Here is a 22,888-nt window from a genome sequence, read left to right on the forward strand (position 1 = left end):
CTGCGAACTGGTTTAATTTGGGCAAAAAATTCAAGAGACATTTTTTTTTAGAATGAAACAGGCTATCGGAAATAAATTTTTAAATGGTAAAAAAATAATAAGACAAAAAATTACGTTGGAAATAAATTTTAGGGGTTGCGTTTTCCACCCCTTACAACCATGGGGTAAACCAAATAAATTACTGGCTAAGTGTCTTTTTGGTAGTAGAAAATGTCAGGTTAATTTCAATATTGTAACTTGTTTAGTGCTTGTGAAAAAAATTGTTAAACAAATTTTATGTACCCCCTTTAAGGGGCTGTATCTTAACAAGGGATGCTCCAATGAAGTTTCTTTATATGAAAGATCCTATCTTTTTTTCGTTGAGGAATCACCCCCTTAAATGTTTTACACTTATTTAGTTACACCCTGTATATTAATATCTTGCACATACAGTCCGCCTCTGCAGTATTAAAGTGCAACTGTGGTACTTGTATAAAAGCCGACTCGAATGCAAATTACTTGATGTCTGTTAAAATGGGTACCGCAATATTTTCAGTGGTAGTGACTGCTATCTTAGCGATTTCTAGTGTTCAGGCAATCCTGAAACAATCTGTAGGTCAACGTAGAATCATTCGTATTCCAGGAATTTTATCAGATTTATTCACAGGACTTCACTCCCGAACTCAAGAAGCTTGCGGCAAACTTGCATGTCACATGTGTGTCCAAAACGGGCATTGACGAGGCCTTGATTGATAAAGTACTTAATGGAGAATTTGTTGAGGAACCAAAAATGAAGGTAAGTTTTATCATTGTTGTACATAGTTGTACTATTTTTTATATGAACAACTTTAAAATGTAAGGCTTTCAATATTTTTTTAGAATTTTTGATAATCAAATAATCAAACCTGGGATACACACTATTTTTAGGCGAGGGTTTTTATGCCCGTTTAGAAAATTTTCATGACGAAAAAATTTCCAACGAAATTTGCGGAAACAAAATTTTATATTGATCTCGAAAAGGAGTGCACAATGTTTTTTTTTTAAATCAACTGAGAGATATAGTAAGCTTTTATTATTGAAAAAATTAAATTTTTATCGTAATTATAATTACTTAAATTTTGATTTAATGCTAATATTCCAGTTTTAAAATTTCATAATGCTGTAACTTTAAGAAAAACGATTTTTTTTTTAAAATAAGAAAATACTTGTTTGCATCTATCAGTTCATTATTAAAAAAATACTTGAATTTATTTCGCTAATTTCGTTAAAAAAAATTCCGTTATGAAAGTTGAAACTATGGCTGTGTTCAGCGAATGGTCGGAGCGGTCAAAATCGGTCAGCGGACAAATATTTCGTTGGTCAGCCCAATCAGTTGATTGGGGACATTGGGCAGGTTTTAGTACAGTTCTAAAGGTCGTTCAGCAAATTGTTTGACTAAAGAAGTTTGACCGAACTATTCCGGCCATTTGCTGAACACAGCCTATGTTAGCGTAGGCATCGTCTCCCAAAAAAAATTACGGGTCCAAAGCTTTTTATTATCAAAATATGTTAAACTCTGTTAAAGTGACTGTATACCCGTAAGTAAAGTAAATATTGAGATAAATACTATAAAAAAAAACACTTCTTTTGATTCAACTAAAAATGGGATTTCACAATTGATTTTTTATAATTCTAATTTTGTTTCAGGCTTATATGACGTGTCTTCTATTAGAAGGTACATTGGTAAGTGAAAATTTCTCTTTTATTATCCACACAGTAATCACGATACGACTTTTGTATGGGTTTATTGAGATTTTCTTCTATTGAGAGGCTATCTATTTTTTAATATTTCGGCATAGATAGTTTTTTTTATAATCTTGTATATTTTAAAACGATTATTTTATTAAATCGTTTCGTAAAATTACTTAGGACTTTTTTTATTTAATAGCTTATTTATGCTACATCGACTTTTTTTAAATACAAATAACGGTTCCTTTCAAACATTATATTCTGTATTATAGTTATGCTTGTAATAGGTAGTTTAGATCTAGGAGAACTACGTAGAATTGCTTTGGTCTATATACATAGTTACATATTTTAATATTTTAGCATCATTGTAAGCTTGTTTCAAAAGTTGAAACGTTCCCCAGTTTCAGACAAAATTTGACGTTGCATCGTTATTCTAGAAAATCTCACATTTCAAAAATCGTCACTAACACTTAAACACGTTAAACTCAAATAATAATAATATCACAAAAACTAAATGAGATATTAACAATCCAAGAACATGTGGCTGAGGTTATGCGCAATGCGGTGCTGCCAACCGCATATCTCTAAATATTTCCATTAGAGATATGTGAGATCGTCGTTAAAGATTTCTGATATCGATCTGATTGTTTACAAAGAAAATTTTGAATTTGAGCTTAATTCCTCTACAATACTATCTGTTCTAGTCTACGATCTACTTTAAGAAAAAATTCAACGGCTGAAAATAGAATATATATTAAAAAAAAAGGTGAAAATATTATTCATCTTACTCTCTTATGTTTTATTTAACAATTTATTGTTCTTAATCAAGGAAAATATACTTAAAATTGTGTAGTACAGGCTGGTGCCTTGCCTTTAAAATATAGGTACTGGTATTTTACATTTTTTTGCTATTACAGATTGATGAAAAGGGAACACCAAACCTGGAATTTGGCGCTACACTGATTCCCGAAAATATTAGGGAGGAGTCTGTAAAGAATATTAAGCACTGCTATGCAGTTAATAATGGTAAGTGGCGATAAGCTACATTGTCTGTGGTAAGAAACATAAGTAATGCATAATATTCAGAAATTCGCAGAAATCATTTAATTTTTGTGTACTTTCATTAAATCTTTTAATTAAGCAAATCTTCCTATCTTAGATGTTACAGACTTAGAGGAGAAAATATTCAGGGTGTTTAAATGTTATTACTACATAAATTCAGACGTAAGTAGACTTTTATAACCTTAACATGAATTTTTAAGTTATTTTTTTTTTGTAGATATTCATTTTCTTCTGAGTATGAATAGCCCAATCGAAGAAGCAACAGGATCTTTTAACTTATTGGCTTGATGTACAACATTGAACTGTAAATAAAATTTTCTGATAATCTTGTGTTGGTTAAAAATAAATGCATTAAACTTTATTCCATTTGCTTTAACTATCATCGTAAAAAAAGTAATATTTCTAGGTTGAATTTAGTGGAGTGTAAGTACTTTTTATGAACTAATTTTCAATGACTAACATAAATGTAGTAAGAAGTTGACAAATAAAGTTGTGACAAATAAAATACTGTAGTAAGTTTGTCTCAAACTCGTTAGTATAGGCCTACTGTGAGGATACAAAACATTTAAATAAAATTTGGGACACGTGGTGTTAAATGGGATGAGGTAAGCTCCATTTTCAATCGAAAGTTTTATCTTTGGACAGAAACGACTAATGACGTCATCAATTATATTTTTTCCAGAAACATACCCAAATTTTTTTCCTGTTAAAAGCTCTCTTTTCTCTAATAAACTTTTATTAGAGAAATGTTTCAGTTACTTCCCGTTTAAAAGTTATAAGCAATATCGTCCTAAAGAGTCGCAAAAAATCACAATAGCGGTGGAAGGATCAAGTAGTCTTTGGAAAATAATTGAATGTTCGTTGTTTAAAGTGCATAAATCTCATTAAGAATAAATAAAAGATTAAACTCGATAATTCTTTAATACAGTTAAAACATAAGGTGATGATAACAATAAGTAAACTTAAAAAATTAGGAAAACGCTTTCATACTACATACATATTACAAGCCATTGACTATATAACCTCCTCTCATTTCTAGACATATATCCAATCTTCACCTGACTTCTTTGTGGGCTGTGTTTATTGACATTTCGTCGTTTAACTCATTACAAGCGTTTGTGATTTTTTTTTTTTTCAAATCATTAATATCTCGCTAAGGTGTTTTGTAAACCTTATTTCTTAAAAACCCCCCATAAAAATAATCGAGGGGTGTTAGATCTGGTGACTTTCCGGGCTACTGAATAGGTCCATTAAGCTTAATCCATTATTTTCTGGGAAAGTGTTATCTAAATATTGCTGCACAATCCTGGCCTTGTGGGGTGGAGCCCCGTCGCACAGTGGGGATTTTTGTATGGAGGTGAGGAAAAAGTATCAAAACGAAAAAAATTGAATTATATGTAGGAATCAACACTTAATACCAATATCTATTACTCTATAGGTATGTATTAGAAACCAAAAATATTATGTATGAAAATGCGTGTCAGGTTGCAGCACCCAGCACTCCCCATCCTTCCGAATTTACGAACTCGAACGAAGCTAATTCCCTATGTAGCGTTCCGTTATAAATGCAACTAATTATCTAAAAAGGAGCACTTAGGAGAACTTGAAATTGATTTAAAATGTAGAAGCTGGTATTAGACAATGTGTTGGTAGTGGTTTCCAACTGTAGGCAAATGTAGCTAAAATTAAAGGTCCAAGTGTTTGGAGAAATAGGGTTTTTTTATTCTATGTTCATAAAAATATGTTTATACAGAAAATAAAAGTCTGCGCTGTTTATTTTTTCAATTTTAGCTTGTTGAAATATCCTATTTTAAATAAAATACAAAAATAAAAATGTCAGCTCAAGCAATAAAATAATATTCGTCTTGAAATTCTTAGGTTAAATTTCAGTCAGTTCAATGAAACATACAAAACATAATGAGTTTGAAACGGTTAAAAAAAAACTAGTAGTCAGATCAAAGTAATTCTTTTTGATTTGATTGTAACAGTTATTTCGAAATTTAAAAATACCATTGCATATTGCATGTATATTGAATATATGACTTTTCCGCGAAATCCCCACAGTGTGTCGTGCTGAAACCATAGGTTTCTCCTTAGCTGCAAAGGCACATTCTCCAGAAGTGCACAAAGTTATTCTTGCAGGTAGGTAACTCACGCTGTTCAATGTATTTTCGTAAAAATAAGACCCAATTAAATGCCTACCAATGATGTCGCACCATACATTTACTCCAAAATGGCCTTGGTTTTGGTCTGGATTTACAATTTGGGGATTTCCAATGGACTTTTTTTTGACAAACCGACTTTCGTCCGTCCAAAGAACGTACCGAAAAAGGTTCTGATCAACAGCTTCTACATTTACTACAATTTGAGCTATAAAATTAAATCTGTTCTCAATGTGACGCTCAGGCAAATACTCCAACTTGTGAATTTTGTAGTCATGATACCCATTTTGGTCTTTAAAATTCGTTGAACGGCTGATTTATCCAAATTCAATTCCCGGCTAGCCTGCCGTATAGAATATTCGTGGATTTTCTTCGAAATACTGTAACAGTCTAGCTGTATTAACATTGTTTCTTATCCTTCGTTCAATTTTTCCGAATAGAAAATGCATCTTCATTTTGTCGTAAATAAATTAGCAACATATCAACTTTTTCTGAATGAGAAAACATTTTGTAAGCACAGAAGTTATACATTTGACGTTCGTATTGAATAATGACAAGTATTTTGTGACATTTGTGCACTTTAAACAACGGACATTCAATTATTTTCAACGACTACTTGATCCTTCAACCGCTAATATGATTTTTAGGTGGTATTTCTTTTGAGACTCTCTTACAAAAGTTTATTAGAAAAAAGAGAGTTTTTTAACAGGAAAATTTGGATATGATTCTGGAAAAATATATAATTGATGTCATTAGTCGTTTCTGTCAAATCCCAAAGATAATACTTTTGATTGAAAATGGAATTTACTTCATCCCATTTAACACCACGTCAATTTTTATTTAAATTTTTTGTATCCTCACAGTAGGCCCATACTATTGACTTTGAGACACCCTGTACTATTTTTTTTATTTAAAAGATATGCAGGAGCATATCTTTTTAGATTATGAAAAAGACATACTTACCAATTTGAAAAAAATAACAGTTTTTAAAACAAATCTTAAATACAAATATTGGCAAAAACCGTATTCATTTTTCGAAAGATTTTAACTGTACCTACGAGTCTATGAAATCACAAAGTCTTGTCTTAGATACGAGCACATTTTTAAACCTCATTATTTTTATGAAAAAATAATTAACTACCACTATAAAGTAATACTTAACTCCTTAGGCTCGTTAAGTCTTGTTAATTTTGTGCCAAGAAAAAATTTAATTATATATACAATACCTATTATGATTACTTTTCCTTAAGTGATTGTTTATTTTTAATAAGGGTAATTAAAGTGGTCGCATATTAATTAGAAGACAGGTACGAAACAGGTCAAAAAGATTTATAGTATTTGTAAACCATTAAATACAAGGAAAATGTTGTTTGGGGATTGGACAACATAGTAAAATATATTATCGGAAATTTACAAATAGGTTCTTGTGTCATTTTGGTAGCTTGCTAAGGCCACCTAAATTTCCCGGTATGAGTTCAACAGACTTTTCTTCACTTGAATTTGAAATGGTAGTTAGTAAAGAATTTTTTTGTAAATTTTCTAGTTTTCAAGATACAGTTTGTTAAAGTTATAATAATTAGATACCAAATTAGCAAACATTAAAACAGTAAAAAGATCAATTTTCTTCAATACATAATCTAAAGCTCTTTAAAAATATGCGTCCTCACCCAGTGAAAAACCTCTGTATTATTCTCAATTGAAAATCTTCAATATCATCGCAAACAGTGCGATAAGGAGAAATCCATAGAACTTACATCTGGCATCGAAGTGGCAACATTAAGGGTCCATTTCGATCTACCGATCAAAGAGAAATACTGCATTTGAATGGTCGCAAACAGCTACACTGAAGTGTGGTAGTGCAATGTCTTGAGCATCCAAATGTTTGTTCTTATGTTCAAAGGAACATCTTCTAGATGATGAGGAAATTTAATTTTGAAGAAAATGTAGGTGTAAATCGGCTTCAAAAAAAAAGGTAATCCTCTATTATCCCTGATGATGCTGAAGGTTTGTTTCAATAATTGTGTGCGGATTTTCATAAGCCGATCAACTTTGCAAAGGGCTTGCACTTTTTGCACATGAAATGGAAAGAGCTATTCATCGCGAAGTACTCTCCATATATGTCCCATTGCTACTTCAACATCAATTTTTCTGGACTAGTACTTGGGCATTCTTTAATCATATTCACAACACTTTATTCCTAACATATTTTTGGTGTCCTCTATTTCCGTTAGAAATTAAACAAGTTATTTAAAAAAATAAAGTAAAAAATTAAACATTGGCAAGCTGTATCCTGAAAACATTTGATATTTCGCAAAAAATGTTCCTTTCTAACTACCCTTATTTTAGCATGCTCAATCACCCCCTTAATTGTACGATGCATTTTAAAAACAGTCTTCAGTCCATTATACCCTGGCAAGTCTATCAAATGAAATTAGTCCGTCTCTGCAATCGTGATTTACCTTTTTTGTATAAAAGGCGAAAAGCAAATACTGTTAAGTAGGTACCCCTCAAGATGGACAACTTACTGTTTGTCGTTGTGATGTTTACGCTTCTAACATTGTCCATGGTTCAAGCAGTTTTGGACGAATCAGTAAGTAATGCGAATTGAGTGTAATTTTTGTGATTTAATCTGATTTTATATTTAAGGAGTTCACTCCCAAACTTCTAGAACAAGTCAAAGCATTGCACGATACCTGTGCGTCTCAGTCAGGTGCAGACGATGGCCTGATTGGTAAAATAAAAAAAGGAGATTTTGTTGAGGATCCCAAAATAAAGGTGAGCCATAAAGCCTAGTATTTATTATTTCATTAGCATAATTTAGGAACATATTTTTTTTAACGAATAGTGTTTTGTCATTGAATATTACTCTATAATGAAAGTTGATGCGAATTATACGAGCAATTTTGCTGAAAACTCCTCATACAATTTTTTATTTGATTTTAAGAATTTTGTGATCAACTTATGATGTACTAGTTTATGGGGATGTTATTGCAGACAACTTCTTATTTAAGTCTCTTCATTAGCAAATAAAATGAGGACAGTAGTATAAGATTTTAATTTAACTACCCTTTAATAGATGGCGCAAGTAACAGCCATCATTTAGGTAGCTGGATTATACTTGTACATCAGTATGCACATTTATTCGCTTTTTAACAAATTAGTATTGCCAAAGCATACGAAATGAGATAATCGTTACATAATATCTTGACAGATTATTCAGCTATGTTCAACAAACATTAGATTTTTTCAAATACATACCAGCTTACTGGTGTCAGACTTGTCATTTCATTGTTTTGAAAAGATACAAATTCTAATTGTTTTTTTTTAGACAACATACTTTCTTCTTCTACGATCACATTTGTCACGTCTACAGAAATTTCTACTTATTCAATCAGTACAAAAAGTTTTTTTTTTGTTGGTAGTAATTTTTGTTTATTACAACGAATAAACAATTCACATATATGGAATTTGTTATTTTATAATAAATAATTACTAAAAATGAAACTAAATCTCTCATGGAACAATTTTGAATTGTTATTTTTGGAGTGGTCCTGGATTCCACGATGCCTTGCGTCAGTTGCTGAAGTAGACTGTATTCCAGTTGAGAAATGTTTTACTCTCACATTATTATTTAGATAAGTTAAATGCAAATTGGCGTAGATAATGTTGTATCTTATATTTAAAAGCAATCAATATGATACTTGCGATTCAACTGAATGAATTATTTTGCATGCAATATTCACTTTGGCGTAAATTGAATCACCAATGTAGCCTTCTACGACGGTACTGGAACGCCACCCTCGAAGATATTTTAATGATAAAAGATCGACCCCAGTGGTCGCAGAGGATCGTCGGAATGTGCCAAGTGTGGGATTGGGTGTGCTAATTTCAAAAAGGAGGCAATGCATTTGCCATCCCGATAATTTAAGAATGGAGTTGTTGATAGATTGGTAGAACGTAATATACGAGCTTTAGTTTTTTAGATCTCCTACATTACTATTGCAACCTCTAATAATTAAGATAAATGTTACCTTTTATCTCGTATCATAATATGAACATTTTCTTCAAAAATACAAGTTTATATCAAGTTGGAAATTTTGATAATTTTTTTGTCGGAAATGGTTCAGTTTAGGATCAATGTCATATAAGGTTTTTTTTTTATTTTAATGTATTCTATCGTCTGTTAAAATTAAGGCAATCAAACTTCTAACACCCAACACCCTGTATAAGTACAATAAATTTGCCTGCTCTCTAACTTACTTTGGGCAGTGACCGTAAAAAAATAGGATATAAAGGTTTGAAGGAGTTTTAACTTTTTTTAAACATTTTGTGATTATTGAATCATTTTAAAATCCATCAACAATCCAGCACACATTTCCACCAAATTATACATTAAATAATAATAGTTTTCATAATTTTCAGAGTTACATGAAATGTGGCCTCACAGAGCTAGGAGTGGTGAGTTGTTCATTATAATTTTCTTACGCTAAAACCACACAGATAGCTATTCTGACTATATTCAATCATGTGTAAAAGTCGTTAGCAATCAGTAAAATAACAATCTTTAGAAACGGTGCTGTTGTACATTGACACCGCTCGTCATCAGCGACGACAATAAATGTGCCTATCACAGCGACCGTACTGTGCATAATGGTTCCGGATTCTAAAACTAAAGTGAAGCTAACATAACTATGCAAATTGTTAAGATTATAAACCAACGATTTCTAACAAAACTGAGAACATCTCGGAAACGTTGTTCTTTCACTTCTCGCTGTTGCAGATGGATGACAAAGGCGAGATCAGCGTGGACATGGTACCTGAGCTAGTCCCAGCCAAATATGTGAGCGAGAGTATAGCGAATACAAAAACTTGTACGGGAAAAACAAAAGGTGAGAGTTTCCGCATCATTTTCAAAAGATTCTCAACTATTTCATTTTTACAATTTTAGATATCGCAAACTTAGAGGATCGAGTATTTGCTTTCTTTAAATGTTACCACGACTTAAATCCTGAGGTAAGTATGTTTGTATTGGAGTCAAATCACGTCAAGTCGACCCCCATTTTGAGTTCATATACAGTGTAGGAAAGTACCGATGGTCTATCAGAAGTTACGTGAAAAAGATAAAGTCAGCCATAGAAATCCATGTGATAGACAAGGATGGCTATAATGAAGGCGTCTAATAGTCAACGCCCATTTCGCCCTTCCACAAATAAGAAGTGGATCTTATTTGTGGAAGGGCGGAACGGGCGGTGACTAAGAGACGCCTTCATTATAACCCATCCTTCTCTATCGCATTGATTTCTATGGCTTACTTTATCGCTCTCACGTAACTTCAGATAGACCATCGGTACTTTCCTGCCCTGTACATATTTTAATCAAATGTAATCTTTATCAACAATCATACCCTAAAACCGTTTTTCAAAGTGTTCATTTTAACAACAATTTTTTTTTTTCAATAAACATTTTCGGGACTAAAAATTAAAAAATTGATTGTGTAAAAACCATTAAAGATATTTTATTTTATTAATAAACAAAGACAGCAAAAATAAAATGAATAAATAAATGTACCTACATCTTAACACCTACGATTTTTTAGCTATCCAACATACTACTGTTCTAAAATGCACTGCACAAATTAACATTAATTTGATAACCAACCTTTTATAAAAAATACGCCAAGAAAACTTCTTCCAAGTTTGTTTGTATCGCATTTTCTGTCTTCTAATCTTTGAATAACCAGTGTTCCTTGTCGTAATTTTTTTTAGATTTTGGCGGAAGAAATGCCAAAGACGCAACTTCGGTTCTGGTCGGACAAAGACTCTATCACGTTCTACACAAAATGAGAATCGGAAAATTTATTATTTATCAGCAACTTTTTAAAATATGTTTTCGGGTTTGTTTTCCGTTAAAAAACTGCAATTGTTGCATTAACATGTACATATCTGCCTCCGATCTGAACCTTCGCATCGATCAATTTATTCGAGACGTATCTAGCGGCCCCCTAATTCCTGCCGTGTATTTTATTGTCGTTTGTGCGTGTATGAGTGGTTTGACGTTTTGCTTGGTCGAGTGTATGGCACGTGTTTTTATGGCAGCATTATGTATTGTGACCATTTAGTCTGGTACTACAACGCGTATTGCCGCTTACTAGCATAATATAGATTACTACTGTTTATTTACTTGATTGTCACCACAATGTTTCCGATGTCTACTTGTAATATAATGCACATACTATTTCAGATATTTATTTTCTTCTAAGCACGACAACATTGGCCTGACTAAACCTAGGATTCTGATTTTTCAACTGTTTTGCGATATATGATATATGTGTAATTTTTTGTTTTATTATTTTAATAGCAAATGTAGTATTTACAAATTAAAGGCATACCTACGAATCAACGTGTATTTTTTTTTATATAATAGTTTTATGTAAGTTTTTTGTCTACAAGCGTTACAGCTCTTAAAAGCTGTTTAGTCTTTTTTTCTAGCTGAAATATCAATCTTTAATAACTATTAAAAATTAAAACTCGCTAATTAAGTTTTTGGAAGGAAATTGATAGATTATGGAAATATTACAGTCATAAATGTGTCACTTCGTGAAGTAATTTTATTGTAAACATAAATAAACGATGATTAATTTGCTAAACAGGTCCGAAAGGTCAAGAAGAATCTACTTTTTTTAATGAGTTGAACCGTTGAACTGAATATATCAAAACACAGGTTCTATATATATATTTTTTGTACACGGAGTCCCAATATTACAAGTCCTTGAGTCGAAATAAGATAATTTAATAAATATTACATCCAAAGTTGCTTGGTGTAGCCGCAAATGGGCCACTGTTGTTGTTTTTCCATATTCTTTGAAACTGACTTTCAGAAGGGAAAAAATCCTCATGCAAATTACCTTCCTTCATTTCGTTTTCTCAATCTGTTTTGATGTAATTTTTTCTTTTTTCATTCTTGAAAGTCAGTTGAAAACCGAAATCTTTAGCAAGTCCATAATTTTTTTTCAAACTAGCCTACACCTTGGCAGATAATGCAGATAAAAAAATGGTTGAGAATTTATAACTTTCTGCAGTTCAATAATATTTTATTTCAAGGTACACACCCTGATAAACAAACTTGTTAAAGGAAAATCGTTTCCTGAAGGTCGTCTTGAAGTTAGTTAGTTTTTTCTCATTTATATTAAGCATTTAGATTTCTTTTAGACCCCAAAGATCTGCAATTCATGAAATTTTATTTGGGCCTGTACAAGAAAATTGTGAAATTACTAAGAAATTAAAGCAAAATGCACAAAATTTAAACCAAAATAAAACAAAAACCTCAAAACAGCCTTGGAATACATAAAGTACATCATCGACCAGGGCGGATCTGTCGAAATACCTCACTTCTTGGATGTAAGAGGGGGCAAGCTAATTTTTGCCGGAATACCTTCAGTACGACTCACATAATAAAAGTGTAGATCCCTAGATCTGTGCGAGGTCCGGAACATTTTCAAAACTGCAAAAATGTTTAAAAAATTTAAAAAAATACCTATTTTATCTTAGTTTTTTTACTTGTATCTTGGAACCTAAGCATTTTGGAAGAATATTGAAGAGGGAAAAGAGTTTTAGAATTGAATTTTGCACAATATACTGTAAGTTAATAATGTTTAAATTTATTTCCGTTGCAAAATAGCAATAATTGATGAAAAAATGCAAAATAATCAATTTTTTTGGATAATTTTTTAAAAATATTTTAATTGCTCCGGGGGCATTCTAATTTTGATAAATTCTAAAACTTTTTTTCTTCTTCAATATTCTTCCAAAATGCATAGGTTCCAATATATAAGTAATAAACTCAGATAAAATAGGTATTTTTGCAATTTTGAAACCGAGACGACTCAAAAAAAATTGAATTGTTTGGGTAGGCCAAGGGGTGGGTTAACATTTGAAGGTGGGCCATGGCCCACGCAGGTCTTTTACTTTGCTTCAAATCCAGCCTAAAAATGTTCCTAAAATTCTTATATTAAAAAATTTAAAGCTTGCGTCAGGAGGCAATTGAGCATTGTTGTAACAAATTTGGGGAAGGAGCTGGCTGGCATGACTACAAAAATTGCCTTCAGGTAAGTTTTATGCCACTCGATTGTTACTCTAATTTTCCGCTTTAGTTTTATTTTTTTGGGGAATATTACCCAGTTTAATTGATTAATCCCAAACATTTTTTGGTCCTTCGAGACGGATTTGAACCAGCGACCTATAGATTTTTCCATTTTAACTGATAAACTGACCTTTTCCACTTTTAAAAGAAGCTTACATAGATTGTAAATATGCCCAGAATGACAAAACCATATTTTCCGAAATCAAAAGTATCAGACAGAATTTAAATATATTTGCCATGAATTTGCAAAATAATGTTATTTTTTTTCTGAATCCTGATTTTAGTTTGCTTTCATATTGAAATTTAGTTAAAAACAGTTTAAATGTTATTCTTTAGTTATAGGGAAATGGAATTTCGTCTCTTTCATTGTTTCAACTTGAAAAATTAAGATTTTGTTTCTATTTAAGGCTAATAGGAAGTTAGGTATTGTGATATTTTTGTATTGTACTGTTTATTTCCTGGGGTACCCAATAAATTCATTCATTTTGTTATTTTAAATGAAATATTATATTTGCCTTTTGTTAATTTGTCTACTAATTTTAGGATTGGGAGCATCTTGATCTCGAATATACAGGGTGTCTCATAATTAGCTGCCAACCCTGAACAGGCCGATTCTATGATCAAAACTAAGTAAAAAAGTTCATATGAACATGGGTCCGGAAATGCTTCCTAAGGGCACAGGGACCCATTGAAGAGGGAGGAATGGAAATCATTTTTTTGCAATATCTCTCAATCGCGTTGTGATAAATGAATGAAATTTGGTATACACAGCTAAATTTTGATGAGCAATTTGATGGACTAATCCATTTATTTCCACAAGGTCCATTGGGGTGGGTACGGGGGGGCCCTTGGTACTTTGCGTGTGTAACTTTTTCATCTTTGACTTTTTAACAAATTGGACAGCAAATTCCGTTTTCCCGAACTGTTTTACGTTAAAAAGGTACTCTTGTTTCAAATCGTTATCTTTAACGGTTTCTGAGAAAATCGCTCTTGAATTAATCCCACTTTGGTCAATTTCATAGTAATTTAAACAAAAAATAATAATAATAATTTTCCTTTCCTCTCTTTTCCATTTAAAGGATTAATTTTTATTTAATTTAATTTTTTATTATTATTTTTTTATTAAAACTAGATTAAATTGAAACAAAATATTTTTTTTTGTTTAAATTACTATGAAATTGACCAAAGTGGGATTAATTCAAGAGCGATTTTCTCAGAAACCGTTAAAGATAACGATTTGAAACAAGAGTACCTTTTTAACGTAAAACAGTTCGGGAAAACGGAATTTGCTGTCCAATTTGTTAAAAAGTCAAAGATGAAAAAGTTACACACGCAAAGTACCAAGGGCCCCCCCGTACCCACCCCAATGGACCTTGTGGAAATAAATGGATTAGTCCATCAAATTGCTCATCAAAATTTAGCTGTGTATACCAAATTTCATTCATTTATCACAACGCGATTGAGAGATATTGCAAAAAAATGATTTCCATTCCTCCCTCTTCAATGGGTCCCTGTGCCCTTAGGAAGCATTTCCGGACCCATGTTCATATGAACTTTTTTACTTAGTTTTGATCATAGAATCGGCCTGTTCAGGGTTGGCAGCTAATTATGAGACACCCTGTATTAATTTTGTTAATATATGCTACTTTTATACTCACTGAGGTTTATTTCAACATAATGAGAAAACATTTGAATAATTATTTTTCCAAGTGTTTTAACTTCGAGTGTCGTGTATTTTTCCAATTTTTTTAAATGCTTTAAAAATTTTCTAATTTTATTCAGTATTTTTGCGAATTGCTAAATCTCTCTTATAAGACTTTCAAGAAATAAAGTTTTTATGTGAAACTGGCATTACTTTTCGAGATTAGAACTGAATCGTGCTGATATTTATACAATTTCTAAACTTTCCATTATCAAAATCCATATCTCATATTTTTGACGATATACTGTATCTATCTACAAACAATAATAACGAGCGTTCAAATAAAAACGTGGTCGAAGTTAGCTTTGACACATTGGACGTAGGGAGTAGCTTATAGCGACCAACTTAACCTCATTTCTCAACGAGCTGTATAGCAGCTGTCAGTTTCAATAACATTAATGACTATATAACTTTATTTTAAAGAATAATCGTGATAACAATAACAAACAATTAAAGGAGCTGCGGAAAGTGTCCCCCTCCTTGTTATAACAATAAATTAAAGCAGCTGCTGAAAGTGTCCCCCTCCTTGTTCCAAGCACTTTTCACACCTGTTCCTCAAAGAATTAAAGACATTTTCTAAGATGCTCGGGGTATTGTTAATTTCACGAATCTTGTCTATAAGTCGAGCCTGCAGATGGTTTAAATCAGGAATAGGCAGTTCAAAAATAGTGTTTTTAAGGTAAGGCCACAAAAAGAAATCACACGGCGTAATATCACATGACCTCGGTGGAAATTCATGTTCAGCATTGAGACTTATTAGTCGATTTTGGAAAACTTCCCTCAACATATTCATCGTCTCGCCTGCCGTATGTGCCCTTGCGCCATCTTGTTGAAAGTAAAAGTTTGTAATTTCGTTTTCTTCCAGCTGGTTAACAAAAGGAGCGATAATTTCTTCTCTATACCTTTGCGCAGTAAGAGTACCATTAAAAAAAATAGGTCCATAAATCCTCCTTCGATTGAGAGCACACCAAACTCCAATTTTTTGAGCGTGTAGAGGGCCCTCGACAAAAAAGTTATCTGGTTTTTCAGAAGACCACATTCTCATATTCTGTGAGTTTACGTAACCACTTAAATGAAACCAGGCTTCATCAGAAAAAAAGGTGATATTATGAAGTTCACCGTAGTTGTTTAAAAACCATTCACAAAATACAGCCCGTCGCGGAAAATCAACTTCATGAAGTTCTTGCTGACAAGTTAAACGATAGGAGAACAAACGCAAATCTTTTTTTAACACTGTGTGGCAGGTACCGACTGATACTCCCACCATTTGTGATAAAACACGTACAGAAGTTCTTGGCGCATTTTCCATTATTTGTTGGACATTTTCTTTTAATTCTTCAGTCCGCTTTTTAGGTCGGCCGCTTCCTTCTTTTCTTGTTACACTGCCCGTTTCACGAAAAACATTAACACAACGCTGAACTGCACTTTGAAAAATTTTGTACTCAACAACGCCGGGAAATTGATTTTGAAATTCTATGAAACATTCCTCAATAGAATACTTCCATATTCCATCAATCTTGCGTCCATTTCTAAAGTAGGACTCTATGATAAACACTTTTTGTTCTTGAGAAAACACCATTTTAAACGCTTTTTAAAACGAAAATATTCAAATTGATAGCGGCGATATAGCGCTTTGACAGATGACGTTTAAGTTCATTTGCTATACGCTACGCCCTACGTCCAAATTTTCAGAACCAACTTGACCACGTTTTTATTTGAACGCTCGTTATTTATATTCTCATATACGATCTCGAAAACGAGGTTGCTTTTCCATATAAGGCACGTTGTGCGAGGCAAAAGTCCCACCCCGTCTTGCCCATATAAAAGGGACACCACAGCAGCAATGCATATTTGTTAAAATGAACCACTTGGTGTTTTTAGTGGCATCCCTTTTAACGGTGGCGTCAGTGCAAGCCGTCTTGGACCAGGCGGTAGGTTAACTAGGACAGAGGACTAGTGATACCCCAAGTTTAACCCCCTTGAACGTTTTAGAAATTCAGTCCCAAACTTCTAGAACTATCGAAAACTGTACACGGAACCTGTGTGTCTAAATCCGGTACAGACGAGGCGTCGATCAAGAAAGTAATAAACGGCGAATTTACTGATGAACCGAAAATAAAGGTGAGTTCAAAAATAGAAGACATTTTAATAGTGTTTTCGAAAAGAATACTAATTTAAATAATTGTTCATTTATAATTATAAGAAAACAAGTCTAAAATTTTCGACTTATTTTTAGGAAAATCCTGTATTTGTCGGACAATGTTAACCTTAATTACACTGAAAATGAATAATTATTGTAAAGATTTTTTTTTTCAGTTTCTTAATCCTCGCGATATTACTAATGTGTCGATTAAACTTGTTTAGTCTTATTAATCCATGAAAATAATAATTTAAGTGGCAATAAATAATAATTTAAGTCGCGACAGACGCGTAGCAACTTCGGCAAAGCTTTTAATTTTTTTAAACCACGTGAAATAAAAACTGAGGCTTTTTTGTTGATCATACAACTGTTTGTCTTTGTAGAACTGCTAGATCTCCCTCTACGAAAGATTCCTTTAATGATTATGTTCCTGCAACCGTTTTTTACAAACAAATTTATTGCAGGTTTACATGAGATGCATCCTCACAGAAAGTGGAGTGGTAAGTGTTGAGAGTTTTATTTTACTTCTTTTTGTCAAGTTTTAAAATATTTTTTCTACGTTCATGCAATAAACACAACTTTATTGAACTATTTTTACTAGAAAAAGTGGATCTTTATTGCACTAGTGCAGTAAATATTTATTGCACTCATCTGTCATTATAGTACAGCGGTTTGTGATCAAGACAAACATAAACATTCAAATGAGCGAAATATTTAGTCCGTTTTCTGTGAGATTGTAATACGTTTCAAAGAGTTGCGGATTTTATTTTATTATCAATCATATTTATTATGTACTGGATTACGAAATTACTAGAAAATGCATTTTTTTCTAAAATGCCATATGATTACAATTTATAAACACAAACTATGATTTGGATAATGCAACTCTGCAGTTCTAGAAATGTCAGTCAAAAATTAATTTTGACATTTAAACAAAGTTTAAAAATGAGTGATATTATTAGAAAAATAGATGATAGTGATGAAGAAGAATTTGTTGGGACCCCACCAGAAGTTAGTGAAATAGCAAATACAGCGTCATTAAACTTATTACCAAGCAAATCAAGAACTATATGAAAAAAGTTATAATCGTTTTAAAGAGTGGTGCTTTTTTTATTCTTCTACACCTAAATAAAACATTTTTTTTTCATGAACGTAGAAAAAATATTGTATGCAACTCGTGCAAAAAGTGTTTATTGCACTCGACGTGTTGTCAAACTCGGCCTAACGGCCTCGTTGGACAAATTCACGTCGCGTGCAATAAACACTTACTTTTTGCACTTGTTGCATAAATAACTATTAACGTATCTCCCTACATTTCTGGTTCATTTTTTGGTCATAAATAGTTTTCAAAACACTTACTTTTTAAGGGATTGTGATACGTCTATGAAAACTAGAATTATTTTGTGTAAAGACAAAGATAGGAGATATAGCCTTGACCTGGGACAAGTTTGTTTACTGGTAAAGTAAGTTTACAGTAAAAATAAAAAAAATAGTTTATGGTTTTGCATCATGATACAAGAACAACCTGTCCTATATCTTTACCGATCCAGTTTCAGTAAAGCGTAACCTTAAATTCTGAATCAATTTATACTTACTTCAAACTAACTCTGAATAATATATTCACGGGCGCCGCCAGAATATTTTACAAGGGGATGTAAAAACAATATTCCCTATTTTATTTTTTATAATATCATATGTTATAGCACTGAGCAAAATCCTAAAACAAGTATTTCTTTGGTATATAAAAGAAAAATAGTAATAAAGGTAAACAAAACACTTACAAAACAAAATAAATAAAAAGTATTTTTTAACATTAATAAAAGTAAAACTTCAATCTTTTTCTATCTTGTGCAAAAGTACCCAGCAGTTTTTTTATAAATTGATCAGGGTGACATTGAAATTAGTCATCCTGTAGATAATACTATAAATACCATAAATAATTGTTTTGTTTTCCTAATATTAATAAAGTTCCAATGGTACTGTATTTTGTCTTCATATTAGGTTGATACAAATACCTACAATTTTTTAATTAAAATTGTTAAATTATTACATTTCTGTTGGACAACTCGTGTTAGTAGACCACAAACAATTTTGTCAAAACGAATTTTCGGTTTATTTTTTCCGCTACACAAAATAATTATAGACAATGCGTGTCTTTTGTCATATTTTTCTGTTGCTCATGAATATAGGGTGATTTCAAAAGAAGTAGCACAAATGATACCGATAAATCTACACCTAAAAAAACACGTTTTGCATAAAAATAACCTTAGTAAAATGTTCACCCTTTAGGGGATACAGCCCCTCAAAAATTACTTATGGGATGCTTAATTCAACCCCCAGGAGTCGAGTTTTCGAAAAATTGTTGAGAAGTTGCACATGCATTAGTAGAAAATTTGTGTAAAATTTCCATATTTTTTTGGAAACTTTTTGATTTCCTAGGGGGTGAACAGTTTACTAAGCTCATTTTTATGTAAAAGTTGTTCTTTTAGCTGTAGATTCACCGGTACCATTTGTGCTACTTCTTTTCAAAACACCCTGTATATTAATTGAAATCTCCAACTGGTATAATAATTGTAGTGATTTTCTACAAACCCCAAATTTTTTTCACAAATCAGTTACAAATATGTTATAGAACAACATATTAAAATGCACAAATGCCACATAGTGACGAAAAAAAGGTTATTAACAGATCTTCGCAAAAAATGCTTCTTTATCTGCTTTTATTATCAACAACTTTTAAGAGCTGTTAAGTTGTTAATTTCTAATACAAAAAATCACTTATCCTATACATGGTTGATAAGAAAAAACAACAAAAAGAGAAAAATATGAAACAAAAATAAATGACAAGAATTACAAACAGTAAAAAAATAAAATATGCATTCATATTATCGAAAAATATCATCCAGTTTGTGGATTAAGATGGTCATCAATATCTCGGTTAAAAATGCAAGGAATCTTTTTTTTTAATGAAATTTTCTACAAGATAACATCACTCTATTTATTTTATGGGAAAATAATTTTGCAATTACCAAAAAATAAAATCTACGTTTTTCTTAAAATTGTTGTTAATTTTGTAAAAATTAATTAAATCTTATGGAACTTTCGAAAAATACTATTCAATTCATGTTTAATAAGCTACCGAAAAGTCCTATTGGACGGTTGAATCATTGCTGAGTTATTGATAATTATACGTCAATCTCATGAGTTTTTAGAAAATTTACAACAATTTTAAGAAAATCATCGACTTTTTCATTTTTTGTTAATTGCAATAAAAAAATTGCATAGATGCTGTTTTGTAGAAAATTTAATTTAGAACAAAAATGACCTATTGTAAAGTGCAATCCAACCGAGTTATTGAAGAAAAACAAATAACAAATCATTATATAGGTCAACATTTAGTTTGAAAAAAAACCTCCGGACTCTACCTAGATACCCAGGGGTTTTTGGGGCCACTGATTCCGATGGCGAAGTCTGTTAAGTTCTATCACGTCAGGTTCAAGGTCATTTGAAGGTCAAACTAAGAAAAGGTGGTTGAAAAAAATCTGAAAAAACCATACAGACTATCAGTAGACATTGAGTATTCGTAAAAATTTGTTTCACCTCCTATTCTTACTTTAACCTTCAAACGACCTTGAACACGAGGTGATAGAGGTTAATCGACTATGGACTCTGCGACCCAAAAAACCTATGTATGAATTTTTTCAACCACCTTTTGTTAGTTTGACCTTTCAATGACCTTGAACTGACGTGACCTCGTCGTCAGAATCAATGACCCCAAAAACCCTTAGGTACCTAAGTACAGTCCTGTATTTTTTTTCAAACTAAATGTTGACTTGTGTTATTAGCGACGTAAATTTTTAGTTAACATTTTTTCCTTACTATTTCACTCACGTGCATTTTAATGATTGTGTACTTGAGGATGTTCAAGAAGTAATAATGAGCAATTATTCTTGCAGATAACTGACGAAAAAGGACTGAATGTGGAACTGGCTACTCAACTACTACCATCTGAAGTTAAAGACGAAGTTTTAGCCAACACGAAAACCTGTCTGGCAAAAATTAAAGGTAATAAAAATAGGTATTCTACCAAAGTTTAATTTAAAAAAATCATTAAAAGTTACAACTTTTGTCTATTGTTTTATTTTAAATTGTAAAGTAACGTTTAAAATTTTAGGTATCACGAATAAAGAAGATAGAGTATTTAATTTCTTCAAATGTTTTTATGGCTTAAATCCCAATGTAAGTATTCCTTTATCGGCCTTATTAGAAGAATCTAGTTTTTCCTTTCTTTAGGTATTCATTTTCTTCTAAGAAGAAACCTCATCAAAACCAAACGGAAAGTATTCTCCCGAATTTCAAATAAGATGCCTAGTTAATTATTTGTCCTGTTACTTTATTATTATACAAAATATATACAAATCATTTGTACTTCATTGCTAGTTCCGTTTACTAAAAAAAGTTTCCATAAAACATGGCAATAAAATAAACAACGCCTACGCACTCGCTATCCAGTTTAAACCATTTATTCAAGTAGTGAATAACGGCTATATTAATATGCTGTTTTTTTATGAAAACGTATCTATGCAAATATTCCGGTTTGTAAACGACATGGGATGCGTACGTGATGCGTGTGACCAAGTTTTGAGAGAGACAATCAAAACGATAAAACTAATATTAATTAGCCGCCAAATACAAAGCAGGATTGAAAAAATTTTGTGCAATAGGTACGCATTTCCTTGAGAAATTTTGTTAATTATAATAAGAGTTTAAGACACCTGAAGCTAGAGCACTTGAAGTCTTGGTAATATATCATACGGAAAATAATAAAAACCCAGTCATCTGTTGTCTAAATTTTTGAGGAAAAGTTTTGAAATAAAACTACACTCACCGATAAAAAAACGGCCACCCTAAAATATTTCATAAAAGCATCTAAATATTAATTCATGTAACTTACAGTTGATATGTGGTTGCAGAACCATAGATTCAAGTTGCAACGAATAACTAAGAAAAAAAATTATTTAAGACAAAATTAAATTTAATTAAAACAGTAACAGAAACGGAACAAAAATACACTTTTTTCTGATGTCTAAAAAATTATGGTGGGTGTTTTAATAGACCTCCTGAATTGCAACATTCAACAGTCGCCGTCGTGACATTGAGTTAACCAAATTTCTTAAGCGTATTTGGGGAATTGCTTCATATTCTTCGAGAAGGGCCAGTCTCAGCTCTTGAAGAGTCTGTAGCATGACTGGTCGACGGCGAATAGCCCTCTGAAGTTCATCCCAAAGATGTTCAATTGGATTAAGGGCTGGGCTGCATGCGGGACAATCAAGTCTACCAATACCGACCTCGTTTAAGCATTCAGTTACGATTCGTGTAGTGATCTGGCGGTGTCGTACATTAAAACGAAGCCATCTCCAATAAAATACGAAAATGGAACGACAGCTTCTTGACGAATATCTTCCACGTATCTGCGGGCGTTCAAAGCTCCATTATCCACAAATATGAGGTCGGTACGTGCTTCCGTAGAAATGCCCGCCCACACCACAACAGAACCTCCTTTAAAAGATACTCGTTCAGAGATGATGAAGTCTGAATATCGTTCATTTTGTCTTCTCCACACTCTTTCCCGACCATCAGTAAAAATAACTTCACTCCATTGCCGAGAAATTCAATTTACATGTAATCGCGCAAATTGAAGACGTACCCTTCGATGCCTAAGTAGCAATTGTGGTCCTGTTGCCGGCCTCCGTGAAGATAAACCATTTTCTACAAGCCTCCTCCTAATCGTCCTCTCACTTACTTGAATTGAACCCCTCGCACTGTTAGAAGGCGATGCCGAAGTTGAACTGCTGTTGACCTGCGATCCCTCGGTGTGTTGAGCACAACGAAAAGATCATCAAGCGCTTTATACTCTTTTTCTTTTAGATTCTGGTCGTCTAGTGACTCTGCCAGTCTCCAGATACCGTTTCCACG

At 32.3% G+C, this 22,888-nt stretch overlaps 3 protein-coding genes across 3 annotated transcripts; all 3 read left to right on the top strand.

The window, feature by feature from the left end:
* The first annotated feature begins 472 nt into the window (after window positions 1–472).
* On the top strand, window positions 473–3,130 carry LOC108905088 (general odorant-binding protein 83a-like). Its single transcript, XM_018707862.2, has 6 exons — window positions 473–591; window positions 647–775; window positions 1,666–1,701; window positions 2,625–2,733; window positions 2,867–2,931; window positions 2,987–3,130. The coding sequence occupies exons 1-6, from the start codon at window positions 502–504 to the stop codon at window positions 3,002–3,004; spliced, it is 447 nt and encodes a 148-aa protein (XP_018563378.1). The 5' UTR covers window positions 473–501; the 3' UTR covers window positions 3,005–3,130.
* Window positions 3,131–7,410: 4,280 nt separating this feature from the next.
* Window positions 7,411–11,322, top strand: LOC108905089 (general odorant-binding protein 83a-like). Its single transcript, XM_018707863.1, has 6 exons — window positions 7,411–7,521; window positions 7,578–7,706; window positions 9,354–9,389; window positions 9,712–9,820; window positions 9,880–9,944; window positions 11,172–11,322. The coding sequence occupies exons 1-6, from the start codon at window positions 7,444–7,446 to the stop codon at window positions 11,187–11,189; spliced, it is 435 nt and encodes a 144-aa protein (XP_018563379.1). The 5' UTR covers window positions 7,411–7,443; the 3' UTR covers window positions 11,190–11,322.
* Window positions 11,323–16,631: 5,309 nt separating this feature from the next.
* LOC108905035 (general odorant-binding protein 83a-like) lies at window positions 16,632–22,855 on the top strand. Its single transcript, XM_018707802.1, has 6 exons — window positions 16,632–16,703; window positions 16,765–16,893; window positions 17,377–17,412; window positions 20,869–20,977; window positions 21,087–21,151; window positions 22,841–22,855. The coding sequence occupies exons 1-6, from the start codon at window positions 16,632–16,634 to the stop codon at window positions 22,853–22,855; spliced, it is 426 nt and encodes a 141-aa protein (XP_018563318.1).
* Window positions 22,856–22,888: the final 33 nt, after the last annotated feature.

The sequence above is a fragment of the Anoplophora glabripennis genome, unplaced genomic scaffold (genome assembly GCF_000390285.2).
Source record: "Anoplophora glabripennis isolate ALB-LARVAE unplaced genomic scaffold, Agla_2.0 scaffold129, whole genome shotgun sequence".
NCBI lineage: Eukaryota > Metazoa > Arthropoda > Insecta > Coleoptera > Cerambycidae > Anoplophora > Anoplophora glabripennis.

Coding starts and splice junctions, on each gene's coding strand:
- LOC108905089 (XM_018707863.1), top strand. CDS start 7,444: ATGGACAACTTACTGTTTGTCGTTGTGATGTTTACGCTTCTAACATTG. Junction 9,390..9,711: donor GCCTCACAGAGCTAGGAGTG/GTGAGTTGTTCA, acceptor TCGCTGTTGCAG/ATGGATGACAAAGGCGAGAT. Junction 9,821..9,879: donor TTGTACGGGAAAAACAAAAG/GTGAGAGTTTCC, acceptor TTACAATTTTAG/ATATCGCAAACTTAGAGGAT.
- LOC108905088 (XM_018707862.2), top strand. CDS start 502: ATGTCTGTTAAAATGGGTACCGCAATATTTTCAGTGGTAGTGACTGCT. Junction 1,702..2,624: donor TTCTATTAGAAGGTACATTG/GTAAGTGAAAAT, acceptor TTGCTATTACAG/ATTGATGAAAAGGGAACACC. Junction 2,734..2,866: donor CTGCTATGCAGTTAATAATG/GTAAGTGGCGAT, acceptor TTCCTATCTTAG/ATGTTACAGACTTAGAGGAG.
- LOC108905035 (XM_018707802.1), top strand. CDS start 16,632: ATGAACCACTTGGTGTTTTTAGTGGCATCCCTTTTAACGGTGGCGTCA. Junction 17,413..20,868: donor TCCTCACAGAAAGTGGAGTG/GTAAGTGTTGAG, acceptor TTATTCTTGCAG/ATAACTGACGAAAAAGGACT. Junction 20,978..21,086: donor CTGTCTGGCAAAAATTAAAG/GTAATAAAAATA, acceptor TTAAAATTTTAG/GTATCACGAATAAAGAAGAT.